Source organism: Cibotium barometz, chromosome 25 (assembly GCF_041138505.1).
Source record: "Cibotium barometz isolate CiBa-2024 chromosome 25, ASM4113850v1, whole genome shotgun sequence".
In the NCBI taxonomy this organism is placed as follows: Eukaryota; Viridiplantae; Streptophyta; class Polypodiopsida; order Cyatheales; family Cibotiaceae; genus Cibotium; species Cibotium barometz.
The window spans coordinates 4,990,612-5,005,763 of record NC_141070.1 but is presented as its reverse complement, the minus strand read 5'-3'; the positions used below and the strand labels follow the sequence as shown (position 1 = coordinate 5,005,763).

At 45.1% G+C, this 15,152-nt stretch overlaps 1 protein-coding gene across 9 annotated transcripts in view; it reads right to left on the bottom strand.

Annotated features, from left to right (window-relative positions):
• Nucleotides 1–324: 324 nt before the first annotated feature.
• LOC147624169 (isoamylase 2, chloroplastic-like) overlaps nucleotides 325–15,152 on the bottom strand; it is a 221,221-nt gene continuing 206,393 nt past the window's right edge. For 4 of the 9 annotated variants that reach the window (XM_086819095.1, XM_086819099.1, XM_086819100.1 and 1 more), the window contains exons 16-25: nucleotides 5,085–5,209; nucleotides 4,895–4,990; nucleotides 3,473–3,502; nucleotides 3,250–3,313; nucleotides 2,727–2,833; nucleotides 2,458–2,563; nucleotides 2,111–2,190; nucleotides 1,888–2,028; nucleotides 1,097–1,180; nucleotides 325–1,010 (exon numbers count right to left, since the gene is read on the bottom strand). In XM_086819095.1, the coding sequence (XP_086675221.1) occupies nucleotides 917–1,010; nucleotides 1,097–1,180; nucleotides 1,888–2,028; nucleotides 2,111–2,190; nucleotides 2,458–2,563; nucleotides 2,727–2,833; nucleotides 3,250–3,313; nucleotides 3,473–3,502; nucleotides 4,895–4,990; nucleotides 5,085–5,209 (927 nt within the window). In that variant the 3' untranslated portion in view covers nucleotides 325–916. Of the gene's footprint in view, nucleotides 1,011–1,096; nucleotides 1,181–1,887; nucleotides 2,029–2,110; nucleotides 2,191–2,457; nucleotides 2,564–2,620; nucleotides 2,661–2,726; nucleotides 2,834–3,249; nucleotides 3,314–3,472; nucleotides 3,503–4,894; nucleotides 4,991–5,084; nucleotides 5,210–15,152 lie in introns of all 9 variants that reach the window. The other 5 variants (XM_086819096.1, XM_086819101.1, XR_015269056.1 and 2 more) reach the window with 4 other exon arrangements.

Below are 15,152 nucleotides of genomic sequence, written 5' to 3'. Positions count from 1 at the left end.
CCGAACCCCTCTCAGTGGTTATAAATCAAATAAAAAAACTTATCAATTGTTTGATTCCCATAAAAGTAAAGTTACCATCAGTGGCGATTAGTTAGTTTTGATAGAGTGTAAGAGTCCAATTTTTTTTGTAGCAAAATCAAGACCACAACTCTTTAGCTTGGTTTAATGATGATGATTAAGTAAATAATGACGATTTTCAACATGACCACTCCCAAAGAAAAAGAAGGCAATGGGTCTACAAGTTGAACTGTAAGTCAGATATTATAGCATAAATAAACATTAAGCAAGGCTAGTAACAAAGAGATATGTCCAAAAGGAAGGTACTGACCATGAAAAAACCTTTGTTCTAATTGTAAAAATTAACACAATCCAAACGTTCTTTCCAGGGCACTTCGAGTGCATTTCTTAATAACTTCCTTGAAGCAAAAGTATACATACAGCTTCAAGGAGGAGCAGTTTAAATTTAAACAGGTAATGAAGGCACACCCTCGTAGCTAAATACTCTAACGCAAGCATGTGTACTTGAATATCAGATTTGTCAACTGGTATGTAAAGCTTATGCAAAAGCTTCACTAAATCTGCCAAATGCACCATTTGCCAAAGCCATTACATTATTCCACATAACATCTATATTAGTGAGCCTCACTGTCCAAATTGTTTGATAAAAATAAGGGAAAGCAGCATTGCTTTTGATCTCATTTTAAGTGGGATAACACGGGTATATGGCAATCCGTTCGTTCATTACCCCCGAGGTATGCAATGGCACTACAACCCTACCTCAAGTATACAAAAGCCTGGACTGGGATATAATGTTGTACCTGTTAACCCAAGATGTAGAGAGCCTTCATAGACAAATCAACGCCCCAACTGAGCATGTCTTTGTGATCAAGTGAGTTGTCATCTGAATGCAAACCTGTTAACTTCTTGGTTTCAGCTTCATGCCACCTACTGCACGTGCCTCTAAGAGTATAGAACTGTGAGATTGTACTTCGTAAGATCCAACCAAGCCACTGCATTGAAAGAAGAGTATCAAGCAACGCAGCAAGAACCTAAATCTATCAGCCCTCTCAAAAGACATACAAAGAAACAAACACACCTCAATTCTTCCTTTGGAGTGATTGCAATTCCCTCTTTCTGAAAATATTGTGGATAAGGAAGACTAGTGTCTGCAATACAGTGCCTAACACCAAAAGACGCATGTTGCAGAGTAATTGCCAACCTTGGCGACAACAAAATCAGCATGGACATTGTAGAGAAGCGATATAAATAGGTAATAAAAAGAACTAGCATGGATTTTACTGTGTACTGCCTTATGCACGACCTACCTTGGACACATAAAACAACTACCAGTGATTAGCTTCAAATTGCTCAAAAACAAGTACATAGAGCATCCTCCATGCATGCACAGCGGGAAAAACACCCATACACAAGAGGGTGTACATAAGAAAGACCACAAGGATGTATGAGACCAAGGCAATACATCAAGAGTGCATTTATCATGCACAATGGTATAAAAGCATGTAAAAAGAACTAAATGTTAAAGAGTCACCATCCCTCCTATCACTATCTCCAGCTCTCCACCTCACAAAAAGAAGATGCTATGGGATTGTTAATCCTCACAGAGTGAAGACCTTTGTGTGATGTGATAGGGCGCTAATCTGATATATTGCAATCTTGCTTCTGAAATTGTGTAAGATGCAAGTTCAGTGTGAAGATGCAAACTAACTTCACTGCTTCAAACCATATTTTAATGTAAATATTTCCGAGCCGCCATACAAATGGGAAAGACATAGTGGTGAGAATGTAATGCAGTAACAGCCTACAGGACACCTTTGGAAACCTTGAACCTCAACACAAATGTAACACCACCGGGTCAAAAAGGCCTACCAGATCATGCCTGCAGGAGGTTCAGGTAGAGAAGCCGAAATTGGAGTGTCTCCTGAATTGAAGCCTATATAGATGTCACCCACTGCAGTCGGTAATCCGATGCTAGCCTTTTCAGGGTGGAGACTCACTGCAATAAATGAGCTGCATGAAACAAGTGGATACAGTCAAAAGAAGCAAAAAACTGGCAGCTGTTCAAGAGAAATAGATTATAGAGAACATTTACCTATCTGCACTCTTCCAATTAGGTTTATTGGTTTGGGCACCATGCCATTGGATGTTCTCAAGCTTGATAAAGTCTTTGCGCTGCACAACAAGCATCACCACACATTTCATGCAGCACTAGAGACCATGGTACTTCCCTACACTACACATTAAGCACAAACTATTCATTATGTAGTCTACTACCTTTCATTTGCACACGAGGCATGCACTAAATAAGTATCGAGACTCTTGAGGGATTGCACATACATACGTTCTTTCAAACTGGCTGCTAGTTTTATAGTTCACGTTTCTCTTTTATGACTACTACTTTTGGGAAAAGAAAAATTCAATAATAAAGTTTTTTTAAACCTGAAAGAGATCCTTTCTTCGGGCACGAAATGCTGCTAACGAAGAAATCAAATAAATTATTTGCTTTCCAAAGTCTAGATTCAGAGCATCCCAATTAAAAACCCTGCTGAATATCAACAGAAAATTGACAAAATAAAACAAAGTCATAACCCTGCGGACATACACGAAAGTGAAGGTGTTGCATTTTCCAAAAAGATCAAGTCCTACATATCCATCAAACTAAAAGTCAATATTACAATATAAAAAAGAGAATCTTCAGTGTGATAAACCTTTGATCTATTGACACAGAGCCACCTTTAGAAAGTCCGTATTCATCACCCATGTTGAGGACAGGGATACCTTGGGAGAGAAAGAGGCACATCAAAAAGTTCCGAACCTAGATGAGACCAGATACATCATACAGTGCCAGTGAGCAAAGGAGGAGATACATGTAGGAAGAACATTACACCTTCAACTGATCATATTTTAACTTGTAGTGTTTGATGTGGTGTGTGTGTGTGTGTGTGTTGGGGGGGGAGGGGGTGGGGTATTGAATTCATGTTTTTGTGATAGTACTTTTGATAGGCATTGGCCATTAAAGCTGGAATCAGAACCATCTCTGCCGGTTGACAGGCCCCATCACGGCCACCTATCAGTGATCGACAGGCAGTCTTGCCCATCCAACTCCAGCCCATCCCATGGGAAGGGATGGTTCTGTATTCAGCCTAAGAATAGTAATGCTAAAACTATAAACAAGATGCAGAAACACCAACAGATAATGCTGTGACAAAGGTGGTTTTATTGAAGATAAACCTGCTTAACACGGATATTCAACACTGATTGGTTTAACGTTCTCCCTTCTTTTCCACAATTCCAGCTGAAGAAGACAAGTTTTCCGCTTGTTTTTTAAGATCCAAAGCTCAGTAAAGGAAAAATGAAAACAAGATTATTTAAGAACCACCGTCTTCTAGATTTATTAAGATGCTATTTCCATTAAACCAAGCCACAGTAACAAGAAATAAAATTGCGTAGAAACCTCTTTTCAGAGTCTGCCACCATATTTGCACTGTTCAAAGACCACAAGAGTAGTTAAAAGATTGACAGTCAACAGACTCTCTCTCTCTCTCTCTCTCTCTCTCCTCTGAAGCACTTACACCAAGCCAGATCAGAAAAGGTGAGGGCAGCACATAAAACGGGCAAGTGGGCAGTCCTCGGTGAAAGGATGGCTCCCATCCAAGAATTTTGCAGCAAATAAGGCAACCCCTAGTCTTTATCCAACGAAGGTTCTCTTTTTCTCTTCTTTTTCTTCTTTCAGACCTTAATTGACGCTTTGGGCTTGTAATGGATGCATCTGCTTGTATGTGTCCCATAGAAAATGGAGAAAATTCCTGACAATGCCAATACCAGGACATACTGGCTACAAAAATGGAAGTGGATGACGCCTTGAAATGGGTGAACGTGGTCAGGAGGCAGAAACCTATAATCCAAAACCAAAAAGCAGTTACAGAGCTCTCCATGTGAGAGTAGCCAGCCTTCTCGCAGGGTGTTTGACTAAGGAGGATGGGGAAAAATTATGCAGACAAATGGATATTGATGAGACCCCTTCCAGTGATGCTTGACGAGGTGGAAAGGATAAAACCAAGACAACCCACTAGTGATGGAGACCAAAATGTGCCATTGTAGTTCGAGGTGGCATCTGTAGTGTAGGCATGGTATCCTAGATCTTGTACCCTTATTTAGGGCAATTATTGGCAAGCCCATCCTTGTAAACGGCCTAGTTCCCTTCCTTGCATGCCTCCAATACCTGCACCATCCGAATCGTCCTCTGCTCTACTTGTGATGTCTTCTCCCATCTTTTGCGACAGGAGGGAATACGGACCAGGCTCATCCCGCTTCAATTGGAGCCCCCTCGATCTCTTAACACTTAAAGGGTGACCTGAGAGCCAAACGCTCCTGACCCCCAAAGGTGCGACGACCTACCCACCAGCTGCAGATCCATGACCTCCTTTGACATAGAGAGCCTCGGCCGCTGACATTGCTGCAGTTCTACAGGAGATTTTAGAGGAGGATGGTATCACTGTGTGACCATGCGTCAACATCATGTAGCAGCACATAGCGATCCAGCTATTTTTTTGCACAGGTTTTTTCCATGTTTCATTATTCATCATCAACACTTTGTACTACATTTGGTTTCATAGACCCTCGAGGTCTTTTGTAGACGTTAACACTCTCAGCATCACATGGATACTTTAGCTTAGGTAGCTGGTTTTGTAAGATTTTTTTCTTTTCCATGGTTCAGTATTTATCATGTATACATTGTACTGCGTTCTTGGTCTCATAGACCCTTGGTCCTTTTGAAGACGTTAATATATTTCTCTTTCTTTCTTTCTTTCTCTATGTAGAAAGTAATGTACTTGTATTATTTAATGTCTTCAAGTTTCATTTGTCAACAAAATACCTGTGGCTGACCAGATCCACCAGTGTCAAGCCATAGGGGCTGGTGACATGATTTAAGGAGAAACTAGGTCCCCGTCCATCAGCTAAGATATCACCACTGCATACAAAAACACCAGCTCAATTACAGTGCGAATTGTGCTAGTGCAAACTGTTCTCAATAAATCACAAAAATTAAATTAACCAGTCTATACCTGCCACACAGTCTTGTTGCAAAGCTGCTCAGTTGCTTTTTATCACCTCTCATAAACTGGCGCACATCATCACGGTATCTACTGTTCCAAAGGCACCATCTTTTCCAATGTGGAAATGCGAGGTCCTGCATACATTATGGAAAAAAACTTGAACAAGGAAGAAACACAATGATGATCACTACATAGATGGCAGCCATCTCATAAAATCATGGCAATTTGCTGTGTATTATACAAAAAAAACATTCTTTTATTACACTGAAATGCTCACCTCACCTTTCTCACGCAATGCTTTTCTTCACTAAAAACCTCTCATATCAGTTATGGCCTAGGCAGCAAAACAAACCAAGCCATTCTGTTTGTTTAAACGGAGCTGAACAGCTTCCCAATACAGTAGAGACTTGACAATGCTTAATCATCCCAGGAATTTATGTAGACTACCTTTGCATGTGTCAAAACACAACAAAGCATGCAACAGCCTCTTGAAGCCAATTTTCAGAAAGGTTTCCAGCTGCCTAGTTTACCTCTAGAAATGGTCCCATATATTTTCATGAAAAGGCATGCATGCTATGGCATCTTACCACAGGAGCACAGATTAGGATCAAATGCCTTGCGAATGCTGAGGAGCACTGGTACATATTGCTGACTAACACTACTATTACCTCCATGCTCCATGTGCAAACTAGGATGTTAAATTATGCCGTGATTAGGCACAAAACTTCTGTATTAAAACATTATCCTATCTCTTTGGCTGCAGGGAGCCAGGGTCTTAGAGTTTGTGTAATACATCATGTTGCAAGGAAACGTTTGAGTGGTTTGAATGGCAAGCTCCTTAGAACACACCATGTCTTATTAAGCACCACCACAAACATGGGCTTCCTCCATACAGTTATTTTCTCTGCTAGTCTAGCCAGCCTCCTATTCACAACACAGCTGCTCTTCTTGCAATGATCTGATCTGTGTTTCTCTCCATAATTAACCCCACCCACATGCACAGTCATGCATTCTGTGGGCCCTAAGCTTGCCAATACTCACAACTAGCCTTGGCTACTTGCAGCAAGAAGCCAACCCTTTGACCAGCTGCTCTCTATGAGATTTCACTGATCTCCTGTTCTTGTACAAGCTTGCAATCAGGCCTTTACCTTGCTCACATACCACCCACACCCCGCACCCCCTCCTCCCGCGACAAAGAACACCTGCGAAAAACTAGCTCCTCGGTTTCTTCCTCTGTACACTCCCTCCATAAACCTCTGCCCTGTTGCTATAATTCTCTGAGCCAGCTATCCTTTCCTGTCCCCTTCTTTTTCCGATAGTCATGCTGAATATTTTCTCTAGCTCCTGACTTGCTAGCCGCTGTCACTGTACACATCCCTACATTCTATACTATGAAGACCGCTCCATTATCACCAGCCCTCAGTTGCTCCCCCAATTCATATATTCAGGTTTCACCACTGCATCGTTTCACACATTTCAGCTGGCAAACCTCATTGTGCTCTTTCACTTCTGTACAAGCTCCCACTCGACCAGTCATCCATTCACAGCATGCCTTACCAAGGTCTCCTGTCCAATCCCGTCACCACACTTAGCCCCCTCCTCCCTTCTTCTTTTGTCCTGCAGGCTCATTCAGTACTAGCCCAACTGCACACCACACACAGCCAGCCTTAATTATCCCTTCCAGACAACCTATTTGAATCCCTTGACCTGGGCCTTTCCATACTAGCCTATTTTTGCATGCAGGGGGAGACTTCATGTAGCCCTGTTCCTTGGGCTTTTACCTCGTCAACAAACAACTACTAAGCAAGGCATTTATCCAAGGAAAGGAAGCTTCTATCACCAACCACTCAGAGGACTACACTCTACACAAGTCTCCAAGCCATACAATGCTTGAATCCACAATCGTTGCTTCCAATAGCCATGTGTGCCAACACCAACAGAACAACTTAATGCAAGGGAAAGATCGCTTTGTTTTTTGTTTTTTGTGGCCGTTGTCAACAAAAAGGGCCAAGGGAGAAGGTGATGGTGGGTGGGTGGAAGAAGAAGGCGGGGGGGGGGGGGGGGGGGGGGGGTGGGGGTGTTGCTTACATGGGTAGTGAGGATTGCAAGATGGAAAAAGGATGCCAAGTAATCCCACATGCGAAGGTGGTGTGGAAGATGAAAGGGTATATATAGTCCAAAGGGACCCCTCCTATCTTTGATTCCCCCGGGCCTGTCTTTTGTGGAAGGTTGGAGGGTTGGTTAGGCAGAGTGGGGACCTGCCCTAGCATGCCAAAGCCTTCGCACGCCCATGCAGATGTGGGTGCCTCCAGGGGTGCTAGCAGCCCTTGCAGAAAGGGCATGTTGGGCCCATTTCTTGGCCAGCTGCCATGTTCAAATATGGTGTGAGAACCATGATGACACATCATGGACGGCGTGGCAACTCTTGGTTTCCAAGATGGTATCAGAGCCCTACTTTATGGTCCCAGGCCTCTTCCCTCCGTGCTCGATTGGAGAAGGGTGTTGAAGAAGGTGCAAATCTCACATGGGTAGTATGTTGGGATTTGGAGTCTCATGTGTGTGTCCCTATGAGTGTGAACAGTCCCTATGAGTATTTGCGTGCATGTGTGTGAACCCATTACCCCCCAAATCTTTGATCGATGGGTTAATAAGACTTGCCAAGCTGTTTGGGATGAAAGTTTCCAGGGAGTTCAACCCGCTCTCGACGTGTCGTGATATCAGAGCATGAGAAAACTGGAAGGCCGCAACTCATAACTTTACCGAGGGATAGAGTCGTGCAGGAAGCTATTTGAATAGCTCCAGAAGGCATGTATGAAAGTACCTTTTTGGATTACTCGCATGGGTTCGGGCCAAACAGAGAGTGTCACATCGGAGTGGAGTTCATAACAAAAAAATGGACAAGCATCTCTTGGTTGTTAGAGCTGGAAATAGAGAAAGGTTACGATTCCATTGATCAGAACATCCCTAAGTCTTCCGTTGAACGAAGGACTCTTATAGTTGGGTGGATAAGTATGCATTGAATGTGAATCTATGAGGTAGATGAACCTCATCCATACAGTTGGTAGAGGATGGAGATACTCATTGCTGGTACGCTCAGATGAGATCATGGTTTGACCTACATGGTTTGCGGATAGAGGCACTACCACCCTTTTAGTACAGTCTGGATTGTCCATTTTTGGATCTCACCCGCTCAAAGCAAAACCGCGTGATCAGGATGGATATCATCAGAGTGGACACAGCATTGAAAGTGGAAATGGTAGCCATCAAGAATACTGAGAAGGAAGAAGGGGAGATCAATGACAACACTCTCACGGCCATCAAAGAAGAGATCTCCAAGGAGATCACAAAGGACATGGAGGGAAAGCTCGAAGCCAAGCAGTTAGGATGGGTCGAGGTGGTGAAGAAGAACATCCGTAAAGAAGTGAGGGAGGAGACTCAAAGGGAAGAACACCAAATCATTCACACCACCATTGAGGAGGAGAAGATGAGGCATGCCCACCGCCTCAACATTCGAGTCACAGGTATATCCGAGACACCCGACTCCACTCCCGAGAAAGATGGATAGCTTCTATGCATGAAGCTCGGCTACAAGGAAGAGCACCCTCACCAAAGCATGGAGAGCCGGGAAAGACTCAACACGCAAGCGAGCCCTCATCCTACAGTTTGGAGGAGAGACGGAGAGGGTCACCTTCATGAGGAAGAGGGTCATACTACGGGGTTTAGAGGGAGCTCCTATTTTCTTGGATGATGATCTCACGAGGATGCAGCTTGAGCATAGGAGAACTTGCATGCCACGAGTCTTACACGCGAGGAGAGAAGGCAAGAAGGCCTTCTATCGAGATGGTCGGGTCATCATTGATGGCCAGCCCATGGATTAGCGGTTTGGGGCCTATGGGACACAAACCAGGCCACTAACAGAGATACACATGGCAGTATGGAACTGTAATGGTTCACTATGGGTGCAGCCTGGACGACTGGAGCATGTTATGGTGGGGAGAGACATCATACTTCTGACAGAGACACATTAGAGCCCAGAGAGAGGGCTACCTCGAGTAGAGGGATTCCAGTGGGAGTCAGCATACAGGAGGACCACACGCCAGGGTACCTCGAGAGGGTCGGGGGGAGTAGCAGTCCTATTCAGACGGGAGCTACAGGGGAGACTGAGAGTGGTAGCATAGGATCCAGAGGCCAGATACATGTGGATCAGCTTACAGCTCTCACAGGACAGGGTTATATACATAGCTCTATGTTACTTTTCTCCATCAGGATCCTCCTATGTCATTACAGAGGACATGCCACAGGAGGAGGAGACAAGAGCCTCGCCATACACTTGTCTGTCAGAGGAGATTATGCATTATTCTACACTAGGGGAAGTATTTCTTACGGGCGACTTCAATGCCCACACACAGAGCATACAGTGTGAGGTGTATGACTATGATGACATGGAGATCCTCCACCCTGTGGATCCAGAGGAGATAGGGGCTAGTTGGGCATCAGAGGACACTGGACCAGACAGAGGACATTATGGGGACCACTTACTAGAGTTGGGAGCCATGCATCGTCTCGTTATTTATAACGGGATGCTACAGTGGTCGGGATCAGGAGGGATGACATGCTTCCCACATGGGAGTCATACACGGACCGGGGGCATGGTGGTAGACTACATTATGGGGTCTTTGGAGGCATCACAGCTTGTCAGCTCATTCTCCATTCCACCTCGTCCTATTGGGGCAGATCATACATACTTGGCATTTTCACTAGCCGGATCACCAGTATCACTAGCCCCCCACATACCGACGCCACACACTACCATCTACTTCACACATGACATGGCAGACATATACACTGGCAGACTAGAGGATGGGCTCCTACTCATGGATCCCCTGGCACCTATGGATACCATTACAGCCCAGCTGGCATCACTCCTACACACGGCTGCATTACAGAGCTTCCCACATCGTGTACACTCAGGAGAGCCTGCGAGACCTGGGACTATGCCCCAGAACAGATGGTATGATGACGAGTGCAGAGCCCTATACTCACGGCTCCGCATACAGAGAGCCTTGGGAGCCATCACAGAGCAGGAGTCGAGGAGAGAGATGAGAAGACTTACTCACCGCAAAAGGCGGGCCTCCGCAGAGATACAGGAGCTAGAGATCTTTCATTTCTTCAGGAGTAGAGATAGCCCTATCTCATGGCGGCACTTCCGAGAGCCCCGGACCCCGACACCTATTGCAGACCCACAGACATGGCACACATATGCAGAGGGCCTATACCATGCCCCACAGCAACCACTTATACCTTAGCCATAGGACCTACCACAGCTAGCTTCTTTACCCACTCGATGGTACAGGAAGGTATCTGTCGCCTACAGCATGGACGGGCCACCGACCATATGGGCCTGCAGGGTGAGCATCTCATATATGCAGTAGATTCTTTAGCTCCTTTTCCCTCTTTAACAGGGCACTAGCAGAGGGTTTGCCTGCGGAGTGGACGATGCACACCATTGTGCCGATTCACAAAACAGGGGATATGCTCGATCCGAGCAACTACAGGACGGTTATGGTTGGCCACGTGCTGGCCAAACTCTATGGTGCAGTGCTGGAGCAAGAGCTTAGCTTATATGCTGAGCAAGCAGGTTTACGCTCATCAGGGCAGGCAGGCTTCAGGAGAGCTTTCTCTACCACTGACCATGTATTCACTTTGAGATGTATGATTGATAAGGCCAGAGTGAGGAAGAGAAAGCTCTATTGCTGCTTTGTGGATTACCGCAAGGCATTTGACACAGTACCACGAGAGAGGCTCTTTCAGCGACTGCAGTCTCTTGGCATACTAGCAGATATGACATGGGGCATCTATGCATTATATGAGCAGGTTTTTTGGGCGAGTCAGATGTCTAGGAGGTATGTCCGAGACTATTGCTAGCACCATTGGTGTGAAGCAAGGATGCCCACTTTCCCCCACGCTATTTGGGTTATACATTGATGAGGTGGCTGACTTCATTACACGGGGAGGCGGATATGGAGTTGATTTAGCAGGTACCTCACTACATATTATGCTCTATGCTGAAGATATTGTATTAGTGTTTGAGTCTCCAGGTGGTCTACAGCAGCATCTACATGCACTCGATGATTTCTGCACACAGAGGGGTCTTACTGTGAACCTTGGGAAAACCAAGGTTATGGTCTTTCATACATCGAGACAGGGCAGGAGTTAGCTGACATTCACTCTCGCAGGATGCCAGGTGGAGGTGGTGACATCATACGTGTACCTAGGGGTTACCTTCTCTGCAGCTGCCACACGCTTCACCATGGGTTCAGCAGCCAGAGCTAGATTGACACGGGGATATGCAGCATTGGCTATGCTAGAGAGACAGTGCCACCAGGCGCATTTTCAGGAGCCCCGGACGAAGGGGTGGCTATTTGACACATTAGTCACACCGGCATTGATGTATGGAGCAGCGGTATGGGCGCCAGGCCTTGCTACCCATTGGTGGACACAGATAGAGAGACCACAGGCCCTCATGATGGCACGCATGATACGCAGCAAACCGTCAGTACCTCATGACATTATCCGAGCAGAGTTTGCTGCGCCTCCTATGATGGTAGAGGCCATATTTCAGATTATATGCCTGCTAGACAGATTCAGAGAGATGCCACAGGACAGATTGTCATACAGAGCTTTTGAGGCATCTAGACAGCTGGCTGAGGCAGGAGACAGAGGATCATGGTATGCACAGGTCACACATTGGTTCTCACAGCATGGCCTAGACATGGATCATCTACCACCATTCCAGTATGACAAGGATGCACCACATATCCGTCTCTCTCATAGTGAGAGGAACAGAGTATTGAGACAGGATCTATGGCAGCTCTATACACGAGAGACATGGATATCGCCTACACAGCCTCTTCCACCGAAGATGCTATACTACAGAGATCACTTCATGAGTATCACTGATGATGGATTTATAGAGAGGCCTAGATACATGGAGGGCTTTTTACCACACGGCTCCCGAGTGGCTATCGGTCAGCTCAGAGTTTCATCACACCGATTGGAGATTGAGACTGGCAGAGCAGCACGGATCCCCCGAGAGGAGAGGGTATGCAGATTGTGCAGAGAGGAGGTGGAGAGTGAGGAGCATCATGTATGCAGATGCAGAGCATATACAGCCATCAGAGAGAGATATCCCATTTTATTCAGAGAGCCACATTCCCTACGCCAGATCTTTGAGGCAGCAGACCAGCGCATACTGGGGAGATACATTCTAGACATACAGCGCCACAGAGAGACATTATTATAGGCTCAGACAGCTCCAGAGGGGGGGGCGACAGACACAGATTACTACATTTTTTCAGAGATCCATCCCCCTCCCAGCCCCTACACGGCAGGGAATTACTCTCCAAGAGCAGAGACACTTAGAGCCCGCAGGAGACAGAGGACACCTGGCTTTCGGACACCACGCCTATACTAGAGAGAGATGACAGAGATCAGAGCTCAGTTTCACAGAGAGGGTGCGGAGCGACTGGCTCGCTTCAGAGCACACCCAGGCATGTTCTTCAGGGAGCTATGGACACCCCCTTCACTGATGTATACCATTTTATACCCCCAGTATGGTACAGGATGGAGCTAACTAGGTTGCATATCATGATTGTATACTCCATGCATATAGCTTTGCATTCTCCTAGTAGTAGAGCTCCATCCCCTGCACACCCAGATTCAGCTTTTTTTGTTCAGTACTTTTTCATTTTGTTGGGATGACAGAGGATACCCCATACAGGTACTCCTATTTGTCTCATAGGCCGAGTTCGGTCTTTTGGAAGACGTTAATAAAATCTTTCTTTCTTTCTTTCTCTCTCTCTCTCTCATACAGACCATGGATCCCTTCCATCCACCCTAGCTCCTATTTGCACTCTGCAAACCCTAAACACGAACATGGTATCTGAGCCTCTTCTCCCTACCTCTTACCTCCCATCCATGCTTGCTACATACGACCAACTGCCATTGCCTCTGCCAATGCCGTCCCGAGCCACCTATTGCTCACCTTTTCCAACGCCGTCTAACCGCCTACTGCTTGCCTCTGATGCTACCCTAAAAGTGCAAGTGGATGAAGATGACATAACGCTACCCTAAGAGTGCAAGTGGACGAAGATGACATAAAGGCGGTTCTTCTATCTAGCATAGAAGAAATCCCCAAGTATGCCGAGACACTTTCCATATTCAGAGTGGCCCAGGAGATGATATACGACAGGATGATTCCTATCATCGTAGGTAGGGATCGACATCTCAAGGAGCAAACTGCTAGAGAAGTAGCAGATAAAGCCATTATCTCCAAGATGAAAGGCAAAGGCAAACTAAGCAAGGCCACTTATTGCAAAAAGCTTGGACACATTGATGAAATGGAGTGATCATAAGCTGAGATTTGGGACAATCATTATGTTGATTAACATGCAATTAGCAAAAAATCATGCATAATGCCTAAGTGATTTAGCCTTTCACCAAAGGATGGAAACAACTTTCCATAAGCCAAGGTTGGAAGCCATGAGGGCTCCAAGAGTCATGATGACTAATATCAAAAGATATCAAAAGGTGTCAAAAGGTCAAAAAGGGTACAATGATAGTCCATGAGCCCCCTTTTATACTTGAGCCCATGTCCAAGGTCCTACACCTATTCCAAAGGTGTTGCTTCATTACAAACCATCCCCTCCTATAATGATTTCGTTCTCGAAATCAAAGGTTGGTCGTGCACCAAGATAAACATATACAAGTGGCTATGTACAAAAGCCAAAAATCACATCCATGACTGAATGTCGATGTAGCAGAAGACCTATACATGAATCATATGACCCCCAAGGTCAAATGGAAAGGATGAAGGGTGCCTGTCGATGATGAGGCTATCTATGCAACCACCTGGATCGAAAGGAAATCCGAGGTATGCAAAATCCAAGGCAATGGTCCCACGATAATCTGGTGCAAGTAGAGAGGATAAGGAACCACTGTTAATGACGAAGCTAGTTGAGTATCCTCCAGCATCAAAAAGATATGTATGGTATATATCCCGAACCGTTGAAGCTGAGATGGTAGTAGCTCTTGGGTCAAAAGGAAAGCTTAACTCTGAAGCCATGGTAATGGTAGCTATTGGATTAATAGGATAATCACCGATGTCGATGACGTATCTCGCTATACCTCCGTCTGGGTCAAATGGATAGCCAAAGTGTAGACTATCTAACCATGGAATAAATGTGTGACCACCTGGATAAAAAAGAAAGTATCCAAGCTCCTTGTCCAAAGTGAAATAGGCACTAGAAATATCATCAAATCCATGGTTCAAATAACTCCTCAGGTGAGAATCTGGATGTGATGCATGTATATCCACATAATGTGCCACATAATCAGATACCATGTATCCCAAATGACATATACTGCATCCAAAAGTAAATGCCCTGGCCCCAAAGAAAATAGGATCGTGTCGACACATGTGGGACCCAAATGAACATAGCTCGAGGTCGGCCTCATGTAGAGTCAAATGTGACCCATGCCATCATCCCATGTAGCACCACTCGAAAAGTTGAAGACATGATCCATCATATCAATGTATATATGAGTATGATCCGACCCATGCACAATATCTCCATGTGCAAGACACTCTATATGTGTGTCCCTCTAAGACAAAAGATGGATCACCATCACTAAGCATTGACAAAGTGTCTACACAAGAGATAAGTGGTATGAACCAACTCACTATCAATGAAATCTCCAAGGCCACTAAGGTCATCCCCAAAGGTATAGACAATCTTCATCAATGGTGTCTCTATATGACCTAAATCCCATGATAAATCAATCTCCAACAACACTGGATCTAAGAAAATATCTAGATCAAATGTAAAGCTCTCGAGGTCAATGCCATAGGATATGCTGAAAATATGATCGATTTGCATACTCATACGATGTCTCACCTCCATGAACACATCACTACTCTCATGCACTATTCTTGACTGCTCAATCACAACAGCTTGATCCACATGAATGCTGCCAGGAATGCTATGAAACTAGAAGTAGTGGTCGTATCCGAAATCT